This window comes from Nerophis ophidion, linkage group LG08, assembly GCF_033978795.1.
Source record: "Nerophis ophidion isolate RoL-2023_Sa linkage group LG08, RoL_Noph_v1.0, whole genome shotgun sequence".
Classification (NCBI taxonomy): domain Eukaryota; kingdom Metazoa; phylum Chordata; class Actinopteri; order Syngnathiformes; family Syngnathidae; genus Nerophis; species Nerophis ophidion.
Window position 1 is genome coordinate 34208168 of NC_084618.1, and position 14542 is coordinate 34222709.

Sequence of the window (14542 nt, forward strand, 5' to 3'; positions counted from 1 at the left end):
GTAGGTCAAATGCATTAGTTAATTTCAGGTGGTTAATAAAAGATCCATACAAAATCATCTGATATGATTTCATAGTTTAAAGCACTATTTATGTATTTTTTATGATAAATAAGTCCTAAAAATGTTTTTGCTTGCGCGCTTTGCACGCTCACATGAAGTATTTGTGCCCCAGGTGTGCCCCAGTACAGTATTAGGTCTAGTGACGCCCCTGTGAGAAAGTACTTCATATGTGTAAGTGGGACAGTATTGACAGTCAAAGTTGCACCAGATGAGAGAGTACATCAGATGTGTGAGTGGGACAGTATTGACAGTCAATGTTGCATCAAATGAGAGAGGACATCAGATGTGTAAGTGTGGCAGTAATGAAAGTCAAAGTTGAATCAGATGAAAGAGTACATCAGATGTGTAAGTGGGACAGTATTGACAGTCAAAGTTGCATCAAATGAAATAGAGTACATCAGATGTGTAAGTGGGGCAGTACTGAAAGTCGAAGTTGCATCAGATGAGAGAGTACATCATATGTGTAAGTGGGGCAGTATTGACAGTCAGAGTTGCATCAGATGAAAGAGAGTACAAAAGATGTGTAAGTGGGACAGTATTGACAGTCAAAGCTGCATCAAATGAAAGAGAGTACATCAGATGTGTAAGTGGGGCAGTACTGAAAGTCAAAGTTGCATCAAATGAGAGAGTACTTCAGATGTGTGAGTGGGGCAGCTAGAATTGCTAAGAATGAAAGATTCTTTGAAAATTCAATAGGAACTGCTTGGGGTCATTTTTGACCCCACGTGTGAGAGTGTGGGTAGTGATACAAATACTGAAATTCCTTTAAATTAATGAAGAACTAAATCAAAATGCAAATGGCCTCATGTCACAAATATGATTTATGAGGAATGCCTGGAATATGAAATTATTACAAGTCTCCGTTATAAAGATTTTGAAGAATAACATGCCAGTTATTGCAGAAATGCAATGATTTTTGTTAGTGTCATTTTCGACCCCATTGGTGGAAGAGTGTAGGTATTGATAGGTTCGGCAACCGAGGGTAAATGGGGTATGTCAAGCACACCAGGAAAGAAGAACACGAGCATTGGTCTGTTTCCCTTTAATTATGGAGCGAACATATAAAAATCCTTGCCAACAATTTTACAGCATTAGTTCCACAATGATGTCAAAGCTTGCTCTCAGTTGTTGCAAATTGCAAGGTCACATCCACAGTGTTCCACAAATACACGGTGAAAATATACAGAATTCCTGGAAACAACAAAACGACGCGGCCGTGACCCAGAAATGATGAGTTTGCGCCTTTCTTCAACATGTCTACTTACCTGAATCACGGGCAAAGCGTCACAGAGTCACAAAAGGCAATAAATTATACTACTGGAATACAAATAGATCTATTTCCATGAAGCAGTTGGTGAGTTCTTACACGGATACCTGAGGGAACCACAAGATGGCTCCATAAGTGGGTGAAGACCAAACCACTGTGAAACAGGACTCTTGACAATAGACGACAAACCAAAACTCTTTTTTACAAACTAGAGTTGCTGCGTCTATGCTCCACAAGAAAAAGGCACATATCACAAATATGCATATGTGTTAGTGGGCTGATCTTTGAAAAGCAGCTGAATTCTCAATAACATCAAACTCCTCAACTGGGCATTTGGCCCGAGCAACAATGTATCCCGTGTGGCACATTAAGATCTGTGGCCTTCACATTCAAACATCAACGTGTGACTTTTAGACTTTAAAGACTTCAAGCTGCAGAACGGGGATAATCGGTCCATAAAACTTTACATGATTGCCAAGATTTTGCTGTGTGTCGTCACATTTTTCTAGTTTACTATTTTTGGTTTGGTGCAAAGCGAAAGTATCTCCAGCCAATGAAACAGAACACTGCCTGCACTTTAACCAATCACAGCATTACAGGCCATTTGGTTGCTGAAGAGGTGCGAAAAGACATATGAGACACATTATTTGTTGTGTACATAATAAGTTGTCATGTGACGGTGAATGATGGTGTGAAGTACAAATTTTATTTTAACATGTTAGAGACATTCACAATAAGAAACCACATTTTTCCTCCTTGGATTTGAGTTTTTCGGGTGCTCTTAAGCTCAGTTATGGCAAAATGCGCAGTAGGGAAGGGTGTCTTATGGCCCCATAAGTGGATGTTGCGTTTGTCATTTTTGCAGGGCAGTCTGCTGAAAATGATTGAAAGCCCCACTCTACATAGCATCTGTTGCTGGGCTCAAAGTTGGAAATGCCACAAAACACATATTAAGATAGTCAACACTCTACTGCCGCCTGGCGACTAACGTGGAGAGTGCTCCCCTTCACCCTCAATTTGTCACGTTTCATGTGTCCAGTAAACCGCGACGAATGGGGCCATATGAGTCCCCATCTTACTGTAGAGTCACAGATTTGTGAGGTTATACTGGGGGAGAACAGTTTTTAAGGTGAAAATAAAGGGAAGTCAAGTGTGCCCGAGCCCGAACTTCAAAGATGTTAGCTTTAGTTCACAACTCTGGTGAGTTTCCTCCGTCCGAGTAGAAATGTGCAGTAATAGAAAATATGTTTATTATTACTATTATTTGACTGGTCATATTGTGTTCACGATTAATCAAGCAGCCTTGAAAATATGTGGATGTTATACGGTGATACAGTAAATATGTCAAGTTGTTTATTCCAAATGGTTTTGTTCTGCTTGTGTTGAAGGAGGCCTAACTTTTCTCCTGAACGTGTGCCTCATGTTGGCTCTGCTCATCAAATATTTTGTTTTCCGTAGCAGACGTCTGCTGTGGTCACGAAAAAACTTATTTCATCACTTTCTCTTGCAGGCTGCGCCACCTTTCAGCTAAATACGCCACATCAGCGCTGTCCAAAGTGCAAACCCGGGCAAAACAGATCATTTTTCATTGAGACTCTCCCTTTTGTAAAAATAACTTCACGAAAATAATATTAAGTACAGTGCTACCTCAGTTTTCATTAGTAATACATTCCAAAACTGAATCTTATTAACACTGAAGAGAGTTTTCCCATAACAAATAGTGTCAATCCAATTAAAACCTATCAGACCCCCAATAATATGAACACAAAACATATCTTATGAAGAATAATTATAGTTGCGCATGGAGAAAATAATGTAAAATATATATGTCCAATAAATGAACATTTAACATTACTTTTACCTGTATTGAAGGCACTTTGCCTAAATTCAATAGTGTGTCTCACCATCTTTAACAAAGTGCTGATACTCGCAACTTTTTTGGGCCCGATGGTGGATTATTTTGCAGTCATACTCAATAAAAAAGTACAGAGCTTGAGTCACCAACAAGTTGGATTTTTTTATTTTTTTTTGGAAACTCAATTCCACAAAGTGTTACGACGTTAACGGACTAGATTGTTACGTGCAATGTTTGGCCGTACAATAACGAAGACGGTATTTGAAAACCAGAGCAAAAATACTATTTTAAAACCAATTCAGAAGAAAAATGGGTCTTGTAAGCTATATATATACACTTTGTAAGCTATATATATACACTTTGTAAGCTATATTTATACACTGTATACTATATATATATATATATATATATATATATATATATATATATATATATATATATATATATATATATATATATATATATATATATATATAATATATGGCGTGTGTTGGGGTGTAGTTGGACGGGCGTACGCTCCTTCACAATAACATTTCATACATTTTCATAGTAGAAGGTAGGAGTGTCCCGACACAACTTTTTCCACTTGCAATACAATACCGGCAGATGTTGATCTGATAAAATATTTGCATTTTTACGTTCTACTTATTTTGTTGTGTAGATTGTTGGAAATGGCTTGATTAAGATGTGTTGGCAAAGGTTTTACACAGCAGTATTGTTCTTAAAATCGAGAAAGAGCCATCAATTTGTCAATCCTTTCCATGTCAGGGCCAGGTAAGGTTCCCCGTGTGGAGGATGTTGTCTGAATTGTTATATTTAGTTTTCTTACACTTCTGAGCCTCATTTGCAAGTATGATTTAATTTCAGTTTGTCTTTGCCGTGTCGCTCTAGTCAGGAAGTAGTCTTTGCCATTGGCATAGTCTTATATTAAGTTGAGTAGTACAAAGTGTTTATATTGTAAGTAGTGTACTTAATACTTAATAGCTTTTAGATTGTAACATGCATCTTAGTTGTAGTTCTGATTGCCAAATGCCAAATTGGCAATGCTAATTAGTAGCACTGAGCCAACGCAATTGTTTTAAACAAATTATTTTCTTGTGGAATGTCACAGAGAAGTTATTTTGTATGGCATGTAAGTTACTGTATTTCTACGGACTATGATCCGCTACTTTTCTCCTACCCTTTGAGCCTTGTGGTTTATAAAACAGTGTGGCTAATTTATGGATTTCTCTTTGTTAACGGCTATAATGTTTTGTATTCTAAAAATAGTTTTCAACATTGACAAATACACTAAAAATGTAGGGATTTTTTGTACTATAACGCCATATTTTTGATGAGTTTTCTCACTGCGGTTGCTGCGGTTTGAATATGTAGTTCCTGTTTTGTGCCTTAAACTGGTGGTATATCTTTTTTGTGTCTATTTGTCTAAAGTGTTTCTGCTGGTAAAAATTATTTACTGATCACTCTAAGCAGCGTTTGCAAGTTTTACGATACAGCTAAACAATTCATACTTACTTAACTGTCCAATGTGTGATGTCTACTTGTACGTGCTATCGTAATATAATCAATCTAGCAATCGTTAGCATTAGCAAATATGCATGTTTACAAATGTCTGTGTTCGCATTATTAACTTACAATGGCATTATTTTTGTAATGTTTTGTAAATTCACCAACATGTCACCATGGAGTTGTGGAAGCATGTAAATTTACAAAATCTTTCATACCGGTATATATGGTCTGGTGTGGCTAATATATAAAAAATATTTTTTCTTCTGAAATTTGATAGATGCGGCTTAAATAATGTTGCACTCCATAGCCTGGAAAGTACAATATATTGATGTACTTAATTTATATATGTTAAATTTCACAGTGTCTTAAAGGGAGACAACCTGTTATCGCTCTGCTTAGCTAACAAAAAGATTTGTTTGCCGGAGCAGAACAGACTGCTTGAATCGGAGTTCTAATAACGGAAGTTTGAAATTCAGGGCGATAATGCTGGTATCGGACCAATACTAATATTGGATTAGAACACCCATTAGTAGAAAGCACTATAAGAAGACACAGTAGGAAGTCCAAACAATGATGTCAAACACTTCTATTGTTCTCTATTGGAGGAAACATACCAGAGTCGTAGCAAGCTTGAAAGAAGTGTTGAGATGAGGAAGGCACTCAGTTGGTGGATGCCAAACATCACCAGAAGTCTGTGATAGACCTAAAATGCCCCAAAAAAACCTCCGGTATTGTCAAATCCAACAACCATACAAACTGTGTTGGACTTTTTTGGTGAAACTTTCTCTCTGCTTTCTTAAGCAATGCTGAATTTTGCCTCCTGATGAAAAGTGTATGTTGTGTAGTTATGAGGTATTCTAGCTTTTGGTGATAAAACACCAAACATTTGGTTACAGGGTAGCACTGTTCATAACAAAGGCCCACAACATTTTAAAGCTACATGTTTTTGGCTTTTCAGTTTTTTGTTATCAAAAAAAATAGATATACCGTATATATATTTATATATGTACTTCAGTTGAGAGTACTACGAAGGATAACAGGATAAAATTAGTCGACTGACAAGCACGGTACGAGCACAGAAGTGATCCACATTTACACACCACTTGTGTCCACACTACACTTACAGAAAAATAACACACTGCCTTGTGTCGATGTACACAGTTGTGATTTGCACTCCATAGAACCGAACATATTTCCTTTTCTTATCACCCAATTACAGTAAATGTGCAACAGGGAAACACGTATTTCTATCTGTCACAATAGCGCAGATGTTTGGGAGTACAGTCTTCTCGAAAATACATAAATATCTGTTATTTCATGTTGGATGTTATAGTAAATATGATTGTGTTGGTTGTGTGTGGCACATTTAATCCATAGGAACCCACAGTCATTTTAACAATAACAATCATTTAATAAGGTGTTCTAATTAAAATATTACAATTCAACTGATCTTACTGTAATTCTTCAATGCATTAATAGAAAACAATATCTATACATTATCAGTCTTTCTTTAGCCTTAAAACTGCTAGGTGATGTATTTGCAACAATAGCAAAATACCAACGACGTTTAATACATGTCACCCATTTGTAATGAACAAGTATTTTTGTACTACTAATCAGACGTGTCCCGATACATCTTTTCCACTTCCGATACGACACCCAATATTGGAGCCTTGAGTATTGGCCGATACTGATACTGATTGGGCAGTATAGCTCGGTTGGTAGAGTGGCCGTGCCAGCAACGTGAGGGTTCCAGGTTCAATCCCCACACCCGCCATCCTAGTCACTGCCGTTGCGTCATTGGGCAAGACACTTTACCCACCTTCTCCCAGTGCCACCCACACTGGTTTAAAGGCCTACTGAAACCCACTACTGACCACGCAGTCTGATAGTTTATATATCAATGATGAAATATTAACATTGCAACACATGCCAAGACGGCCGGTTTAGTTTACTAAATTGCAATTTAAAATTTCTCGCAGAGTTTATTGTTGAAAATGTCGCGGAATGATGACGCATGCGCGTGACGTCACGGACTGTAAGGAAATATTAGCGCTGCACGACTCGCGGCTAAAAGTCGTCTGCTTTAACCGCATAATTACACAGTATTTTGGACATCTGTGTTGCTGAATCTTTTGCAATTTGTTCAATTAATAATGGAGGAGTCAAAGTAGAAAGATGGAGTTGGGAAACTTTAGCCTTTAGCCACACAAACACACGGTGATTCCTTGTTTAAAATTCCCGGAGGTGAAACTTTACTATGGATCAGAGCGGTCAAGCCAACATGGATCCCGACCAAATGTCAACCAGCAGTTTTCGGTGAGAAAATTGTGGTAAAAAGTCGTCTCTTACCAGAGATCAGCTGAGCTTGCACCGTCCATACAGCTGCCATCGACTTCCCTCAGACACTGGCCTCAAGACACCCGTGGACACACCCCTGCGACTATCAGGTACTATTAAACTCACTAAAACACTAGCAACACAATAGAAAGATAAGGGATTTCCCGGAATTATCCTAGTAAATGTGTCTAAAAACATCTGAATCAGTCCCAATGCAATCGCCTTTTTTTTTTAACTTGATTTTTTTCTTTTTTTTTTCTCTAGTCCTTCCCTATCAATATCCTCAAACACGAATCTTTCATCCTCGCTCAAATTATTGGGGAAATTGTTGTTTTCTCGGTCCGAATAGCTTTTACTGCTGTTGGCTCCCATTAAAAACAATGTGAATATGTGTGGAGCCCTGCAACTCGTGACGTCACGCGCACAATACTTCCGGTAAAGGCAGGGCTTTTATATTAGCGACCAAAAGTTGCAAACTTTATCGTCGATGTTCTCTACTAAATCCTCTCAGCAAAAATATGGCGAAATGATCAAGTATGACCAATAGAATGGACCTGCCATTCCCGTTTAAATAACAAAATCTCATCTCAGTAGGCCTTTAAATGTCACTTAGATATTGTGTTTTCACTATGTAAAGCCCTTTGAGTCACTAGAGAAAAGAGCTATATAATTTAAATATAATTCACTTCACATTGGCATTGAAGAGCTGCCAACACTTCAAAACCTAATTTGTTCCCCTTGGGATTCTGTTCTGCTGGTTATTTTTCCTCATAGTTATTCCTTGATCAGATAAACTGTAGAGACTTGTTGGTGGCAAAGGTCAACATTTTTTGGATCTTGGCACCAAGTTGATGAACTGGTAAAGCCTGCTCGATAAAGAGGCGAAACGTCACTAAGACAAATTGAACTGTTCAGTTGCGATCGATTGAATGCCCTGAGAATTGAACTGGTAATTGTTTTTGAGCGAACACCTAGTGGCCACAATCATTTATTAAGTAAAGTTAATGATGCAGTAAGTTCAATGATGCAGAAACGTTTTTAACTGGATACTTTCTAATACACTTCTGCCTAGGAGACTTTGTATGTGTAAGTAATATTCAACTATTGTTATTTGATATTTGCATATAATGAAAAATGTTGTTTAACACTTACTCCTAATGTGTAAGTTGTGTGCTTAGCTGTTGTGTAGCCGCTACCTCCTAGTACCCTACAGCCTATCATGTTTACCCTTTGCTCATGACTTGACTAAAGTGCTTATTGGAGGACATTTAAATGTTAACTGGTTCTAATTAGATGTGCTGCACGACTGCACATATTGGGAGATTATATTGGACAGTCTAGATATGACCCCAAACTTTTTTTTCGCCATATTGATATCGGCTTGGAACACCTCTACTAGCACATATTTAGTTAGTTTGAATTCTGGAGGGTGTGTACCAAAAATTTATACCAAGGGTCGCTTCATGAAAAATGGAAGGATTTGAAGCTATTGTGATGTCTTTCATGTTTATTTGATATGCTCATACTTGTCCAATTGTTCATGTAATTGGTGTTAGCTTTTTAAAAAATGTTTTGTTGCAAAACATTACAATTTAAAAAAAGTTTCTTTTCTTGTTGAATTAAATTTTATACAAATATCTTGAATAACATTTGTATTGATTATTTTAATAATACTATTAACAATAATTTAAGAAATAATATATTTAGAATGGTAAAATTTGTTATATGAATTATTATTAAGTATTTAAATCCACTTGGCTTTGTGTCATTTTTTAGCACTAATGACTGTGGGTTGTTATGGTTTAAATACAGTAACCTTCTATAAAAAAATCATTTATGAAATTATTCAAACAATATGTCTAGTAAAAAAGAAATGGTAGAATATAACTTTCGTACGGATTAAACTTTTTGGTTTGTTGGGACATGACTCAACGTAAAGCTAACGTTGATGGACGATCGTGAATATATCTTTAGATATATCTTTTGATTACTTACTTATTGCTCATAAGAATGTGTGTGTCAGATAGCACAGGCTAAATTGATTGTTACAAGCATCAAGTGTTGGTCATTTTAGTTTGTCTTGGGTCTTTTCACTGGATATTCAATTAGGGAGGATATTTAATAGAGAGCAAAACTATCAAAAGTGTGTGTGTGTGTGTGTGTGCGCACATTCAAAGAATCCAGATCCAAATTTCAGCATACAGGTAGTCAGTTAGCAGGCCCTGGATCTGCTAATGGCATAGTATGCAACACCTCATCAAGAAGCTGCAAAGCACGGTGCAGGTGGACCTCCACCCAGCAGGGGGTGTGTTTGATGCTCTGCCTCGGGTAATCAGGACCCCAACCCTTGACGAAGCTCAAGCGCAAGATACATAGTCGCCGGAGGTCATCCACGCCGATCCCCGCCGCTGCAGACAGACCTGTCAGAGAGGGAATTTACAGGTGTGACTGAAGTCTCGCAAACACGAGCATGTGGAAATGTAATGTTACACTCAGAAAGTAATTAGATAGACTGAATTGTCAAGGACACACAAAGTAAATGTGGACTTTATTTTATTGACAATCTTTGCATCAGAAATGTTAAAAATCATATTGAAAATGTTTGTTAATATTCCAACTGTTGAAAAAATCCTATTTTGGAAAAATGCAATTTTGCTTACAATCCACACTGTATCTGAAGGATTATTGTGCCTATTATTTATTTGCAAAATTGATAAAGTTGCAGTACGTTGCTATCAACAAAAAACATTGAAGTAGCTCAAAACATCTAATATTATAAACGCTTATTATATTTCTTAGCGTGGTCACGTATACTTGCATTGTGGTGCGACGAAAGCCTGTGGTTCACTTTCTATATCCAAGTCCCACGCAAGGGAGAAATATACATAAACATCCCTTCAGGAGGCCGACTACTGCTACATCTGCCAGTAGGGCTGTGAATCTTTGGGCACCACACGACTCGATTCAATTGTTAGGTTTAACGATTCGATTCAAAATTGATTCTCGATTCAAAATCCATACTTTTTATTAACAATGGGTGCCAGTTCCATGATTAACTACATTCCTCCAGAAAATAGAAAAACAGCTTTGATAGATGTATATATTACCTAAAAGAAAACTGGTTTTGTTTATTAAAAATCTACCTTAACTTTTCATAATGTCAAATACAAATAAGGTAACAAGAGAAGTATCCAACACTTCTCTTTTCTATAGTAAATCTGAACCGCATATATAGGCATCTAAATCAATAATATGATTTCCCTGAGTAACTGGACAGGACAAATAAAAAAACAAATATATACATACAGTATTCATATACATGCAGTATAAATTCCCCCCCTAATTTAAAAAAAAATATTTTGAATCAATTAAGAATCGTTACAAATATGAATCACGATTCATTAAAAAATATATTTTTTTGACACCCCTATCTTCCAGGGCCCCTAGCTTGAGCCTGATGTTTTGAAAGTCAGAACCAGGGTAAGTGTGGTGGATGCTGCCCCTCTGTTTATTATTGAACTTATGCGGATCCGTGTCAAGGGCAGATGGTTTTGCGGTAGATCGTGAAGATTGCACCATCTTAAACAAGCAGTTGAAGATGTTAAGAGTCAACAGTCATCAACCTCCACAGCTGAGATAAGGGGCCCCCATCAAATCTATCGTCCTTTGGGGCGCAGCGATCAACCTACAGAGCTGTGGAGGTCCATGGTTCCCGCCAATCTGCATTGAAATGCCAAAGGGACGAGACATAGATGGGGGTGGTCCGACTTTGAACTCAGCCACTGCAGGAAGTCTTCAATGATGGGTCGGGTCAGACACCAAAGACGGGCAGTGAGCAACAACAGGAGCCATGCAAGTGCTCTCACCTTGGCAAGACTGCTAAAGGCCGCTGCAATCCTGTGCCTTGTGGGGAGTCAGCCATGGACCCTAACCCACTAGGACAACAGTAGGCGGTTCAACCAGAGATGCTGGACGGTAAAACTGGTTGAATTGGTCCAACATGAAAAGCAAGTCAAAAGTATCTCAGAGGATCATAGACCTGACGACAGCGTTCGATTCTGGGGGCAACACAGCCTCTTTACCCTGCTCCGAAATCACAACCAGCTTGACGATCACATCCATGATGAGAACCTCACCAACGGCAGAGGGCCAGGACCTGGAGCCAGCTTCAGCTGTCCAGTGCCCAAATCTTAACAACATCAAGGTGCCACTCCCGTGCGCTGAACTCATCATTAACAACCAACAAGAATGGGACGATCCATCGAGCTGGTCTTTCCTGCCGGGTTGACTCACTTGCTGACCAAAGCACCAAATAACATGACCTTGCAGCTTACCGATGAGCAGCTCTTGGCAGTGAAAACGTTGTGAGCTGACCCGCCAATGTGTCCAAGAAAATAATGCGGTGTTAAGAAAACAGTACTCTGGTCAGAACTACAAACCTCGTTTCCATATGAGTTGGGAAATTGTGTTAGATGTAAATATAAACGGAATACAATAATTTGCAAATCCTTTTCAACCCATATTCAATTGAATGCACTACAAAGCCAAGACATTTGATGTTCAAACTCATAAACTTAATATTTTTTTTTTGCAATTAATAATTAACTTAGAATTTCACAGCTGCAACACGCACCAAAATAGTTGGGAAAACGCATGTTCACCACTGTGTTACATCACCTTTTCTTTTAACAACACACAATAAATGTTTGGGAACTGAGGAAACTAATTGTTGAAGCTTTGAAAGTGGAATTCTTTCCCATTCTTGTTTTATGTAGAGCTTCAGTCATTCAACAGTCCGGGGTCTCCGCTGTCGTATTTTACGCTTCATAATGCGGCACACGTTTTCGATGGGAAACAGGTCTCGACTGCAGGCGGGCCAGGAAAGTACCCGCACTCTTTTTTTAGGAATCCATGCTGTTTTAACACTTGCTGAATGTGGCTTGGCATTGTCTTGCTGAAATAAGCAGTGTCGTCCATGAAAAAGATGGCGCTTAGATGGCAGGATATGTTGTTCCAAAACCTGTATGTACCTTTCAGCATTAATGGTGCCTTCACAGATGTGTAAGTTACCCATGCCTTAGGCACTAATGCACCCCCATACCATCACACATGCTGGCTTTTGAACCTTGCGTCGATAACAGTCTTGATGGTTCGCTTCCCCTTTGGTCCGGATGACACGATGTTGAATATTTCCAAAAACAATTTGAAATGTGGACTCGTCAGACGACATAACACTTTTCCACTTTGCATCAGTCCATCTTAGATGATCAAGCCGGCGGAGTTTCTGGATGTTGTTGATGAATAGCATTCGCTTTGCAAAGTAGAGCTTTAACTTGCACTTACAGATGTAGCGACGAACTGTATTTAGTGACAGTGTTTTTTTGAAGTGTTCCTGAGCCCATGTGGTGATATCCGTTAGAGATAGATGTCGGTTTTTGATACAGTGCCGTCTGAGGGATCGAAGGTCACGGTCATTCAATGTTGGTTTGCGGCCATGCCGCTTACGTGGAGTGATTTCTCCAGATTCTTTGAACCTTTTGATAATATTATGGACCGTAGATGTTGAAATCCCTAAATTTCTTGCAATTGCACTTTGAGAAACGTTCTTAAACTGTTTGACTATTTGCTCACACAGTTGTGGACAAAGGGGTGTACATCGCCCCATCGTTTCTTGTGAAAGACTGGGCATTTTTGGGGAAGCTGTTTTTATACCCAATCATGGCACCCACCTGTTCCCACCCGTTTGACCAATTAGAAGTCTGTGAGTGTGTCACATTAAGGTTGCCAGTTATGTACCGCCATAGCCGTCTAGCTACTGCCACTGGTAAAGTTACTGAACATGTCAGACCTGAGGAAATCTAAAAGGCCTCATTACGATTCTCAACTTATTCATGACAAAGCCAGGAACAAAGGGAAGATTTGTATCGGAGAGGCCTTTGAAAGATGGAGACGTTTGAAGGCGGAGAAGATTTTTTTCATCTGATGCCAAACTTACTAATTTCCTCCTTGATAAGTAAGTTAGGCATTTACGTTTTCTTATTACTTGTAATTAATTGAAATGGACATTTCGTATGTAAACTATATCGTCCAATACAGTCTATGATCTTGTCTAACAAAGCTAGTATGTCCGTGCAACGAATGCTTAGCATGCTAGCCCGGTCAATGACACTTCGACATATATGCTAACGGGGGAAATATAAGCCCGTTAGCCTGTATGTCGATGTGTCATCGAACTGACAGGGCAAAATATATTTTCGACAAATACAACCTATGTGGTTATGGGCAGTGTCAGTGTGTATACTGTATGCGATTTAGGGGATCTGCTCCAATGTCGTTGTTCTTTGAACCCGTTCACTGTAATAATGACAAATAAAACTCTATTTTATTCTATTCCATAAGCGGAGGAAATGGGTTCCAACATTAGCACGGCTGTCATCATAGCAATGTGAAACGTATGGAGACAGCCAAATCACATGATATATATAATACAAACCCAGTTTCCAAAGGAGTTGGGAAATTGTGTTGGATGTAAATATAAACAGAATAAAATGATTTGCAAATGATTTTCAACCCACATTCTGTTGAATATGCTACAAAGACAACATACTGTATTTAATGTTCAAACTGATAAACTTTTTTTTTTTTTTTGCAAATACTCATTAACTTTAGAATTTGATGCCAGCAACACGTGACAAAGAAGTTGGGAAAGGTGGCAATAAATACTGATAAAGTTGAGGAATGCTCATCAAACACTTATGTGGAACATCCCACAGGTGTGCAGGTTAATTAGGAACAGGCGGGTGCCATGATTGGGTATAAAAAAAGCTTACCAATAAATGCTCAGTATTTCACAAGAAAGGATGGGGCAAGGTACACCCCTTTGTCCACAACTGCGTGAGCAAATTGTCAAACAGTTTAAGAACAGTTTTTCTCAAAGTACAATTGCAAGAAATTTAGGGATTTCAACATCTACGGTCCATGATATCATCAAAATGTTCAGAGAATCTGGATAAATCACTGCACGTAAGCAGCATGGCCAAAAACCAACATTGAATGACCGTGACCTTTGATCCCTCAGACGGCACTTTATCAAAAACCAACATCGATCTCTAAAGGATATCACCACATGGGCTCAGGAACACTTCAGAAAACCACTGTCACTAAATACAGTTCGTCGCTACATCTGTAAGTGCAAGTTAAAGCTCTACTATGCAAAGCGAAAGCTATTTATCAACAACATCCAGAAACGCCGCCGTCTTCTCTGGGCCCCAGATCATCTAATATGGACTAATGCAAAGTGGAAAAGTGTTCTGTGGTCTGACGAGTCCACCTTTCAAATTGTTTTTGGAAATATTCGACATTGTGTCATCCAGACCAAAGGGGAAGCTAACTTACACATCTATGAAGGCCCCATTAATGCTGAAAGGTACATACAGGTTTTGGAACAACATATGCTGCCATCTAAGCGCTTGCTTATTTCAGCAAAACAATGCCAAGCCACATTCAGCACG

The 14542-nt window shown here is 38.6% G+C and overlaps 1 protein-coding gene across 2 annotated transcripts in view; it reads right to left on the bottom strand.

Annotated features, from left to right (window-relative positions):
* Positions 1–1086: 1086 nt before the first annotated feature.
* The window catches only part of smad10a (SMAD family member 10a), an 88108-nt gene continuing 74652 nt past the window's right edge, over positions 1087–14542 (bottom strand). For both annotated transcript variants that reach the window (XM_061908356.1, XM_061908357.1), the window contains exon 13: positions 1087–9451. In XM_061908356.1, the coding sequence (XP_061764340.1) occupies positions 9240–9451 (212 nt within the window). In that variant the 3' untranslated portion in view covers positions 1087–9239. The remainder of the gene's footprint in view (positions 9452–14542) is intronic.